The 12,540-nt window shown below is 41.0% G+C and overlaps 1 protein-coding gene across 2 annotated transcripts; it reads left to right on the forward strand.

Moving 5' to 3' along the window:
* The first annotated feature begins 8,087 nt into the window (after positions 1 to 8,087).
* On the forward strand, positions 8,088 to 10,948 carry KCNE4 (potassium voltage-gated channel subfamily E regulatory subunit 4). Of its 2 annotated transcripts, none has more exons than XM_034781550.1 (2): positions 8,088 to 8,172; positions 8,651 to 10,948. In XM_034781550.1, the coding sequence occupies exon 2, from the start codon at positions 8,677 to 8,679 to the stop codon at positions 9,172 to 9,174; it is 498 nt and encodes a 165-aa protein (XP_034637441.1). In that variant the 5' UTR covers positions 8,088 to 8,172; positions 8,651 to 8,676; the 3' UTR covers positions 9,175 to 10,948. The 2 variants fall into 2 exon arrangements, with proteins under 2 accessions (XP_034637441.1, XP_034637442.1); XM_034781551.1 differs by having other exon boundaries at positions 8,132 to 8,196.
* The last annotated feature ends 1,592 nt before the right edge of the window (positions 10,949 to 12,540 follow it).

Consider the following 12,540-nt stretch of genomic DNA (forward strand, 5'->3'; position numbering starts at 1 on the left):
CTATCTAAACTCAGCATGAGGGCTTGTCGTCTTTTCTACGGGCTAAATTGGCGCTATTGCGATTGATGCAGTGGTGTTGATTTAGTGGGTCTGGTGAAGATGCGATAAGTCGATAGGAGAGCACTCTCCCATCAACTTCAGTACTCCACCTCAATGAGAGGCAGAAACTATATCAATGGGAGACCATTTCCCATCAACATAGCATGGTGTAGACACCGCTGCAAGTTGATCTAAGCTACGTCGAATTAAGTTACATAATTTACATAACATAACTAGCGTAACTTAGATTGACTTACCTCATTAATGTAGACAAGGTCTTAGTTTCAGTTATCTATTTGGACAGCAATGTACTCATTCATTTCTGAAAAAAGAAGAACAGGAGTACTTGTGGCACCTTAGAGACTAACAAATTTATTAGAGCATAAGCTTTCGTGGACTATAGCCCACTTCTTCAGGTTACTCTGAAACCATTCATTTCTGAGGTCATTTTTCCCTTTCTGCTGTGAAAACCTTAACTTTCCCAGCAGAGTATTCTCAAAGTTCTTGTCTCTGTCACTCAAGAATTTAAGTAAATGTTTTGAATACTCTTTAGCCCCATTATTTCTTTCACTTGCTAAAATGCTGGCATAAGCTGTATTTCTGAAATCATTGAGGATCTTCAGAACAAAAATGTAGAGAGCTGGAGCAGATGCTCATCTTTTATGCTTAAGGGGATTCTTGAAACTCACTCTCTTTATCCACAACCTGTTGGGAAAGAAGCCTTCCCCAGTGTCACATGCTGATTCTGAGTATGTTAGAATCAGGAAAGCTTCACAGGACACGTGCACGTCCCATCATAAGACATCTTTACATTGATGGAAGTAAATATTTGTACCAGATTCCTGTTACTAAAAGAAGAGAAACTTATATTTTGTTTTTCTGCATGAGTTTGAGACAGAAAAAGTCCATCTCTAAAACTAGGGGAGGATAGCAGCCATCTTAAATTCTTTATGTACAGAAAAATAACAATAAACAGTAGGTGCTATGCTATTAAAGCAACTTTCTATTGCATATATATACACTGCTACCTTGATATAACACAATCCGATATAACATGAATTTGGATATAATGCAGTAAAGCAGCACTCTGGTGGGACGGGGCTGCGCATTCTGGTGGATCAAAGCAAGTTCAATATAACGCGGTTTCAGCTATAACGTGGTAAGATTTTTTGGCTCCCGAGGACAGCGTTATATCGAGGTAGAGATGTATGTGTGTGTATATATATAGATATATATATAAGAGCCTGTGATTTTTTTTTTAATCACATTTTTTTCCAGAAAAAAACCCAGATTTTTTCATTACTTTCGTTCTTTCTAAAATACTGCTCTTAAGTCAAACACCTAAGTGCAGGAACCTAAAGGCTCTGCTTCCTGCTGGTAAGTTAATGTAGTATCATTAACATGGCGTACTGTCCATGTCTTCACCAGACTCATTTGGGCAATTTTTCACCACTACCCTACTTCGTGTAGGAAAGATAGTGTAGAAAGCCACTGCTTTTTTAATCGCCAGGTTGACTAGAACTACCCTGAGCAGTGTTAGAGGACACAGTAAAAATTGTACTGACTCCTTATTAGCTACCACCAGTTAAGAATGATGGGTCCTAATTTTCCTTGTAAAGACAAAGCCAAAGAAACTAGAGTTCCACTCACCCCATGGTGATTCTGGAACAGTGACAGGTAGTTCTAAACACTGTTTTGAAAATTAACTGTAATTTTATTTTAATTAAATAACAAACCAAAAAACAAACCCAACATGGAAACACAGGACATATGTCACACTCTACTCCTCTGTCAAACTGGATTGTGTTGCCTCCCTTCCTATCTTGACGTCTGAATATTCTGCACATAGATTGGAAGGTATTCAGGGCAGTGGCTGTGTCTTTTATATCTATTTGTCAAGTGCCTAGCACACTGATCCAGGGCCGCCCAGAGGGGAGGGGCAATGGGGCAATTTGCCCCAGGCCCCGGGCTCCGCAGGGGCCCCCACGAGAGTTTTTCGGGGCCCCTGGAGCAGGGTCCTTCACTCGCTCCGGGGGCCACGGAAAAGTCTTGTGGGGCCTGGGCCCCCAGAGCTTCTTCCGCTCCAGGTCTTTGGCAGCAATTCAACGGCGGGGGGTCCTTCCACTCTGGGACCTGCCACCGAAGTGCCCTGAAGACCCGCAGCGTGGGGTCCTTCCGCCTCGGGACCTGCCGCTGAAGTGCCCTGAAGACCCGCGGTAGGGGGTCCTTCCGCCCCGGGACCCGCTGTCGAAGTGCTGGGTCTTCGGGGCACTTCAGGGCTCCCTGCGCCGAAGACCCCAGGCCCCCTGAATCCTCTGGGCGGCCCTGCACTGTGCATACTATAATATAGAGACATTCTTAATGTTGTTATTTTTTGTTTTTTTTTTTAAGACAGAACACTGGAAGGCTCTGCTGATTTTTAAAAATATATTTTGACTTAGAGAACAGAAAGTTCACTGTATATTGTATGAACATTTCAGTTGTTTTATCAGATCAGTATTAATGCTGCATTTTACCAGTTGGTGCTATGAACACTGGGCTTGTAATGTTTGCCTTTAGCAGCTATTAACTGGAAAGGAAGTCACTTCTTGTCAATGGGTATGTGTGCAGCATTGTGGATTTTGCTGTAGGAGCAGGTGATTATTTTGCTCCAGAAAAGAAGGCGGAGAAGGTGTGTGTGTAAGGAAAAAAAGTTATACATTTATATGGTATAATGAGAGACAACTGAGAGAGAGGGAAAGTTACATCGAAACACAGAGCAATGTGAGAGGTGCTCTGATGTTAGATGTGGCAGGTTCATAATGGTTTTGCACTTTTATGCAAAAGTCAGTGTCTTTTCAGGAAAGGATCTCCAAATGTTTTATTGCATCATGTCCTCATGGCAACTTTGAGAGTTTGGCAGCTATTATTATAATATCCATTTTACAAATGGGTAAACCAAGGGAAAGACAAGGGAAGTGAATTACAATTAAGTTAATATGTTTCTGAAAAATTCACTTTATCGCTCTGGGCAAGACAGGGCAAATGGGGATAAGACTCAGGTGTCTGCCTGACTACTACACCCTGTTCCAACCATTAGACCAAAAGCAGACTATTTTAAGATTAAGATCTAAGGTTAAGATGGCTTTTTTTCTCCTACGCACTCACAAGTTTCAAGAGAGATTGATGAGAATAGCTTGGTCACTTCTGCTCTGACATTTGCTTTGGGTCGGATCCAAAGCCCATTGAAGTTAATGGAAATTGACTTCAGTGATCTGGATCATACCTTTAGACAAGCTTGTGCTTTCATGATGGGCCCAAATGTCAGCACACATGTTAAAGTGACAGGTCTTTTTTAAAAGGAACAATCAATCAAACATCAGTGCTCCTTTTGCTTTCCTCTTCCAGCTGTCAGATACCTCATGATCACCAATTTTTGCTTAAATGAAATCATATATGTAAACTCAAGATACTAATTATCCTTTATTCTCCCTTCTCACTTGTAGTATCCAAATGTTCTGAGCCACAATTTAGTAAATATTTGTACAATGAAAGGTCTCCCATTTCCTCTTTCAGCTGTAGATATCTGACCTACCATCCCCATTAAAGTTCCACTGCTTCTCACAATACTCCCCTGACTCTCTTCCCTTTCTTTCACATCAGTTTTAAAATGATTGCTTCAGAGAAGAAAACCATTAGAGAATTTTGTACATACGCCATATGGACTAATGGGAGTTGAGGGTGCTTTAGCAGCTCATGTAATCAAGTCCGGGTAATTATGTAACAGCAGTCTTTCTGACTTAAATTCAGCACTGGGAGCACAGTGATCCCCAAAGGGTTAAGTCTGTATTTTCCACTTCAGCCTGCAGCAACTTGTCTGGCTCTCTGGGGGAAACTGCTTGCTGCAGCTCACGTTGTACTGATAATGGATTCTGTCTGTGCCATTTCCCTTTCTCCTCTCTCCTAACCTTTATTTTGAGTGTGGGTTCATGTTCTACTATCTCCTGGGCCTTGCTGTCTTTGTCATCAGATAGATACCTACCCATGGGGATGCTGTGAGCCTTAATGAATATTTGAGTCCCTGGATGAAGAGTGTTTAAAGAAGAGCAAAGTCTTGTTATTCTTAAAGATACGCCACTTCCATTCAGGGACGGCTCCAGCTTTTTTGCCGCCCCAAGCGGCGAAGAAAAAAAAAAAGGAAAACCCGATTAAGCGGCTGCCGAAGTGCCGCCGGAGAGGAAGATGGAGTGAAGGACCCACCGCCAAAGTGCCACCGCGGACCCGAGCGTGTCTCCCCAACAACAGATGGACTGCCGCCCCTTTCTATTGGCCGCCCCAGGCAGCTGCTTTCTTCACTGGTGCCTGGAGCCGGCCCTGCTTCCATTCATGTTACTTATTGTCACAAAAGACTCATTAGGATGTGAGTGCCTTTCCTGGACTAGCTGCTCAAGGCACTCCGGGAGAGGGGTGGTGACCTTTTCAATGTGTTATAATTTTTCTTGATTGGCTGGCCATTCCTCTCTTCTCCTTTGGTAGCCCTGGAAACCTCTGGGGGATGGAAATAGGAGGGGCAACAGCAGACTGTTCATAAACTAAGTTTTATAGATCATGCTGGGAGTAAGATTCTCCTCATGACAAAGATGAATGAAGATGGATAATAACTAAAGCTGTTCAGGAGCCAGAGATGTTGTTTCCACAGGAAATTCTGTAATTTTTGCAATTTTTTCCTGTTTTGAAATGGAACAATTTTTTTTTGAAATTTCCCTCAAAATGAAATTCTGGAAAAAAATGTTTTGGGTTGATCAAAAAGTTTCATTCTGATTTAAATTTTATAGAATAAAAATATTGAAATGAAGTCATTTTGAAACAAAAACTAAATGTCCCCTGTCAACCTTATGAAAATGATCCATTCCAGTTTTTTTCCAAACAAAACTTCATCAAAACTGACATGACACTGTATACTGAGCACCCTCAATTCCCACTGGTCAGTGTGGTGTACACTGCTGATTTGATGGGAAAGATAAATTCAAGCAGAAATTGTTCAACCAGCTCTAGCAACAGTTGCTAATTAAACAGTACGATGTGATACCTCTTTAGGACAAGCCCCATACTCAGACCCAACTCCCACTAATGTTAGCGCAATTTTGGATTCTATATAAGCTTTGTATTCAACAAATAACTTGGAGGTACTTCCTGTTTTTGAGCTGATAACTATATCCTGGGTTTGATCTTGTAGGACAAAGACAAGGATTTAATTATTACTGTGTAAAGACTGAGGAAAGCCCCCTAAACTCGCTATTACTCAACTGGAAGGTGTTCTCCATCCTCTTACCCCTGCACGCTGATTGCTATAAAATCCACTGCTGTAGTTGACTATTGTCCTCAGAACTCTCATCCACAAGCCCAGAAACAATCTGGCCATCTAACATCTGACATCATCTCCGCCATGTCACCCGGTTACCTAGCCTCTCCTCAGTGTCCCTCTACCCCCTCTTCTTTACCATTTTGAAAGGGGTTAGTATCTCCTCCCCTAGCAAAAATGGTTCTTTTGAAATTCAAGTGGGGTCACATGGTGTGACAGATGGGGGAATTCTGTGGGCAGCAGCCAGTCTGAGTAACCATGGTTACAATGGTTTTTCAGAAATACCCATTCACTCATTATACACATCCATTCCCCTCTCAGTCAAAATTCAAGGAATTGCAAAACTGTTCGGGCTGTGGTACCTGCACAGCTTTCTTGTGCTCTGACTGGCTGCAGCAATTTAATTCAGTATTATTTTACATACCATTTCACCACATGGGGAATGGGAGGCTACGGAGCAGGTCCAAAAGTGAGTTCTACCTTCTGTATATGATGGAGCTGGACTCCATGCCATGTCTGCTAAAGCAGGGAGTGGAAGCTTGGTGTGATGGGGGAAGACTGGGGACTGGACAGTGTGGGACCATGATAGTTTAGGTGGAATAAGAGGCTACAAGTATGTAGGTAGACACAGTTCTCTGCACTGGGGGTTCTCACTTGTCCCTGTTTCAGTTCAGGAGCTGGAGCAGTGACTGCAGAGGATCTGAAGAGCTGCCCTTCTCCCTGTCTCTGTGCCCCCCTGCCCCCAACTACCAGTTGGTTCCCTGCACAAAGCCCATTTACTTGGGCATGGGGAGGAGATTTCACCCTGCTAGGATGTATTGCACTGGGCCAAATGTTAACCTTGGATGCATTTTTGTGTCTTCTGTCCAAGTCCATGGAAGTCTTGCATGCTCATCTGAGGGAAAAATATAACCCACGGGCTTTAATGTGTTGAATTCTAAATTCCCACAGCCAGGTGGGAGGCCTATTGGGGCAGGATATCATCTAGCCCTCTTGGCTGGGAGGGAGGTGGCTGTGATATGAAGCTGTCAGGAATATCAAAGAAAATCCTCAAAGGTAACCAGACAACTGGGAGTCCTGCACTGATAGGCATTTAAGCCCACTGTTATATTAGTGCTTTCTGCTCAGTAATCTGTAGGGAACAGGGAGGAAAAATGCAGACTTGGCAAGAGGGTGCTGCAGACAGATTTTGTCACATGAAATCCTAATAGACATTAGTCCAACATCAACATCTCCTGAGCTATCATATGGGAATGTGTAAGGAGAGAATAAAATCAACATCCTAGAAAGCAGATCCTCAGTTTCAAGGGACGGGGAAGGGAATCCTTCCTGCTGGTTTAGTCTTTCTATCTATGGGCCTTATAGAAAAAGGAAACACATCAAAGTAGAAAATGGATAGGGCTTTTGTTCCGTGTCACCCGGACTTAAGAATTTCATTAAAAATCACTTTCCTTCTCTGTACTTTGGCTTACCCACTTATAAAATGGGTATAATAATATAAACCAATATAGCGTAGGGATGCTGAGAGGACATGGTGCTGTAAAGCATTTGGAGCCTATTGAAGGAAGCCACAATTTACTGTGGAAAAGTTCAGAACCTACAATGGGGAAATTCCACAACATTGGTAAAATATTGTCTGGAACGGAAGTGTCCTGTCACATAAACATCCTTGAAATGATCCACTATGGGAGACATTCACATAATATGCATGGGGCCTGTCTAATCAGGCTTTGTATGGGAGTGGGGGTCATGGGGAGGTGAAATTCCAAGATGCAGCATGGGCCTCCTACCTCCTACAGCATGTACTGGAGCCTATGGTGGCATAATAGTCACAGGTCCCTTGTGCCACTTATAGGAGATAGTGGTTAGGTTCAATTGATCAGTGCAATTGTAGGTTCTGTGGACTCACTCACTAGTCTGCCCCCTGTGCTATCCTCCATGTTGGGCTATCAGGGGCTGGCACAGAGACTTCTATGCACCCTGATTTCCATGCAGAGTTACAGAAGCACCCTGTAATGGCAGCCTAGCCATCGGTTTCAATGGTGCAGAGGGCCTATCACTAAATCTCTGCTTCAGGGTGAACATGACCCTGTAATACTGAGCATTATTAGCTTACTGATCCTACTGAAAACTACCATTTATACACAAGGGTGTTTACCGAGAAAGGTTCATTCAGGATCCAAGACCTGATTCTCCATTGCCCTGCTCCTTGTGCAAAGTGAGAGCAAAGTAGGTGGATGCCACCACCATTCCAATGTAGAAGCATTTTGCCCTCCATTTGTCATGGTTTAAATGACTGCACCAGGTTCAGGGCACCAGAGAATTTGGCCCCCCACAGACTTCAGGGAAAGCAGTAACATTACACCTGGCTGCAGCAGTTCTTCTCCACAGTGTACTATAAAGCCGTGAATGTATTTTTCTGTATTTTATGACAAAGGGGTTTATGATTAGCAGACTCTTTGTTATGTACAACAGCTTTCGGTGTTCAAATTTAGTATTTTGTGGGGGGAGGAAACAGATTTGCAACATGAAAGATCTGGCACTGTGCTGGTTAAGAAAAATTAACTCTGAATTCCCAACCTTTTTTCTTTTCACAGCTGTCAAGAGTTCAGTGGGTTGAACTGCAATCCTTTGAGTTCATCTGTTGACTCCAACCCAAAACTATTATAAACTTTGCCTCCAGGACACGTGATGACACATTTCTTGAGAGACTATATATTCTGACTGCAGCAGAGCAAAGTTTTCAGAATACCCAGCATTTGGCAGAGGAAAGATCTCTTGAGCTTTGTGAAGTAAGGAATTATTTGCACAGTCACGTAAGTGGCTTGCATCTCTTTTCTTTCTCCCACACCATTCAATGCAATAACACTTCTAACTTTGTTTTTCCTATTGAAACACTGGCAACCAGCAGAATTGCCAGTTTCAGTTACATAAATGTGACTCGTAGAGTATTTTCCACTTTTACTCATAATGCTAAATATTTGGGTTTTGTTATATTTTAAAGTTGTATTTATTATAATTTAATATTGTGTGCTCGCTGTATAATACTCTCTGTATCTGAATGATATTTCATTAGATTAAAAGATTATTTATTGCCCAAATACTGTAGACTATGCAAACTTCACTCTGTTGGGTTCTGCCAGCTTTTAAAAGATCACACTGTGAGTGACAAAGAACAGCCTGCGTTTTTAATTCATGCATGTCTATAGGGGCTTGTTTTCAAATATCTGATCTGGAGTTTTGATACCTAACACACATGTTCTTTTCTAGGCATAAATTCTGGCAAAAGTGCTTTGATGTTGAAGATGGATCATAAAAACATGACCCAAACCATGTCGACTGCTGAACCTCAGACTCCGGAGAAGATCAACAGCAGTGGCAAAGAGTACTTTTACATTCTGATTGTCATGTCTTTCTATGGGATCTTCTTAATGGGAATAATGCTGGGCTACATGAAATCCAAGAGGAAAGAAAAGAAATCCAATTTGCTTCTGCTCTACAAAGATGAGGAAAGGCGTTGGGGAGAAGCCATGAAACCTCGGCCAACTGTGTCAGGACTGAGGTCCGTCCAGATCCCCATGATGCTAAATGTGCTGCAAGAGAGTATGGTACCATCTTTGTCATGTGCTGTCTGCTCCATGGAGGGAAGCAGTGTGAGTTCGGAGTCTTCCTCACCTGATATTCACTTCACCATTCAAGAGGAAGTGCTGGATGCTGAGCTGGGGGAAGCGTCAGAAGCCCTTCTCAATGAGAGCAGTGAAGGGTCTTCAGAAAACATCCACCAAAATTCCTAGCACTTGCAGGCCTTTGAAAAGCAGCCCCATCAGCTAGCAAAAGAGTGAGTGGAACTAATGTTAAGATCTTGCAGTTTTACTTTCCTGCTCAATGAACTCTCAACAGGTAGCTGTGCTCCAGAGCCTAATATGTTCTTGAAAGCTGGCAAGATGAGAAATCAAATACACAAACATCAAAGTGAAACTTAAAAATTAGTTTTTTTTAAAAACTAATTAGAAAATCGAATGCTGTTTTTTTACTGTAAGTGCTAAGAACACGGAGAATATTTTTCTCAGTAGGTAACTATTACTGATATATCCTCTGCATATTTCAAAATTCTGCAAATGTCTGGGAAATGTTGAGACTAGTTATCCAAGTGTAAGTGACTAGTTTTGAATCATCATTGTTAATATCCATTCTCAGAGATATGTGATCTACTAGAAGTATTTTTACTGTGTTTCCTTCTGTCAAGCCACAGATCACTGCAGTTTTACTTGAAGATGCCTGAGATTTCACATGACCAATTAGAAATGTGCATTTAGCAATATACATTTGATTGCAAAAGTCAGAGATCTTTCAGTGCAAAACACGTTAAAAGATCTTTGCTACAAACTGTAAGAGCTAGAAATGCTAGCTCTGCTCTATTGCACTGAATTGAAATAAATGGTCTTTCATGGGTATAACTCAGAGCAGAATTTTAACTATTAAGGGTGAAACCTTGGCCCAACTGAAGTCAATGGCTATACTCCCATTTGACTTCAAGGGGACCAGGATTTGACCCTAAGCATTCAGGGCGAAATTCTCCATTGAAGGCTATGAAGTTGTGCCCATTTACACCATCAGAGAATTTGACCCTTCTACTGAAGCCAATGTAGATAACCATCAGGTTGCATTTTTTGTCTGTTCCTTTTTCTTTCACTATTGGCTTGCATGTGGCACATGCATTTCTATATTGTGATCAGTATTTTTTTTAAACCACTGTTGTAACACTTTTCCTTATCAAATGGCACTGTGGTTTTACAAATGCATTAGCTACTAAATTACTTCATTTTTTTAAATAAGCAAAGGTTAATATTGTATCAAAGTATGATTATTTCAATCATGTATGAAATTTTATTATAACATTATGCGTAGATTAGTTCTTACACAGGACAGCAAAGAACTGAAATCTTAAAGCATTGCATAAGAATATGCTTATAAAATGTCCCTGCATACTTCCTGAGTTAAAATAGCTCTGTGATTTATCCATTGGCCTTAGAGCTTGAGAGACAGTTTGAAAAACATGAACACAACAGCAGAAATTAACTGTGGGAGCTCTGCTTTCACTTTGAAGGGTTAATATAATGTGAGAGGCTAAACAGACATATCACTTCAGCCTTCTTATACAGTAGGGGATATTTGTGGTTGGAAAAAGCTCTATTGGGCACTAGGGGCCTGATCCAAAACCTCTTGAAGTCAGTGATTTTCTTTCCATTGACTTCAGTGAGCTTTAGATCAGACCACATAAAGCTTTTGATAGATTTACTCCAAAGGGGGCTGTTTAAGTTTGTAAGAAGCCAAATTAAATTTTGGCACTTTGCCTGGAATCACTTGAATCCTGAAACTTTCCAACTGAGACTGACATGTGAGTTGTCACATTTTCCATTGCTTTCTCCTCCATCCTTTTATTTTAGTATAAATGTATATGTATCTGTAAAAATGGTGTATATACTGAGTTGTATATAATTGTCTTATATATTTATGGTTTATTGTTTTTATTGGCACTAATTTTTATTTAAATAAAGAAACACCTTTCCTGGGAATAATGTTTGTTCACTACTCCAAACAGATGTCCAGTAATGGGTCTTTTTCTTAGTTTTTTGTTTAATTGATTTCCCATATCTCCATGTGTGGAAGGAGATAGTGGAATGAACACAGAACTGGGAACCAGGCATTCTAGGTTCTTTTTCTGACTCTGATATTATCTTGAACAACACATTCTGTCTGCACCTCTGGAAACCCCCTCCCCCCCAAATGGGATAGGAATACTGTACCTACATTTTGCAAAGAGCTTTCAGATCCACAGATACTACGCCTCTAAGTGGAAATTTGAATTATTTATTACTATTACTCTTGGAGGAGGGGAGCTGGTCAGAACTCTGGAGTTAAGTCAGGGTCCTTTGGTAGGCTTGAGGGAGTAGATTAGACCTGGCCATCACACTCACCCTCAGGCTAATAGTGCATCAGGGGCCACTGGTATCTGCTGAAAGTTGCACTGGAACTGGGGAGTTTGGAGAGGTTTCCCCTGTTAGGTACGAGTTAAGTAAAGTTCCAGCTTCTATATTGAACCATATTGCAGTGTCTGGGTCTCATTGCTTCTATGGCCACATCAGTGAAACTGATGAATGACTTCTGACAGCACTGGAGGTAAGAAAGAAAGGAAAAAATACAGCTCAACTTTGGCAACAAAAGTTTTAGCTCGTTTCTGGGCTTAAATTGCGATACAATAAATTGAGAAGTAAAAGAAAATATACAGTGAGTAATATAATATATATATTATATTATGGGATCTCTTTACACTAAAGCCAGCTAAAAAATGTGAAGCATAACATGACCACTTTGACAAAGACCTGATAGACATCTAGCCTGTCCTGGTACTGTGCATAACTAGGGGGGAAATATACTCTCTAGTTTTATATTTATCTATTTCCTTTGCTTTTGTTCTTTGTTTAAATTAATACTTAGGTTTGCTGAGGAAAAAGCTAACAAACAAGCATCTAGCTTAAAAAGTTAATTGGCAATGACACAGGAAGAAAAGATGTTTCACAGACTGCTTGGTGACCTTAAGGCTACCATTCGTTATTGTTTCAAAATAAAGGAGGCTGTGTTACTCTTTACAAACTGTGAACTAAAGAGAGAATATTTTCTCAGTTTAGTTAGTTTTTAAAGCCCACAGGCAGCTAGAGGAAAAAAAGACTGATTTAGTTATACTCCTCAATGGTGTGGATATTTCCTACAAATGAATTAGGTCAGATTCATGGCTAATATGCCTGGGCTGGAAGATAATGATAATGGCTTGTAATCTGACCAAATGTAGAAGGTTCTAGCCCAACACACTGGTTATTTACATACTCCTCTCTGAAATGAACATATTAATTAGGCACATATTTCATGGCATCACTGTATGTCATCTGTTTGCTAGATTAGCTAACAGGAGTCTCTTTGATGGAGCCATACATAGGGAACAATGTGCGGTTTTTATTCATAAACTAGCTCAGCGATCACCTGTTGAATAAAATACAGCAGCAAGTTCAGCATGTGGATTTGTAATGCTCCTTGATGGATGTTGGGACCTAAGGCCAAAGAATGGATTATACTCACCCATATAAGTAATTCTCTCATCTGCA

Source organism: Trachemys scripta, chromosome 9 (assembly GCF_013100865.1).
Source record: "Trachemys scripta elegans isolate TJP31775 chromosome 9, CAS_Tse_1.0, whole genome shotgun sequence".
In the NCBI taxonomy this organism is placed as follows: domain Eukaryota; kingdom Metazoa; phylum Chordata; order Testudines; family Emydidae; genus Trachemys; species Trachemys scripta.

Excerpts from the sequence above, each read along its gene's own strand:
- KCNE4 (XM_034781550.1), top strand. The coding sequence starts at position 8,677 with ATGTTGAAGATGGATCATAAAAACATGACCCAAACCATGTCGACTGCT.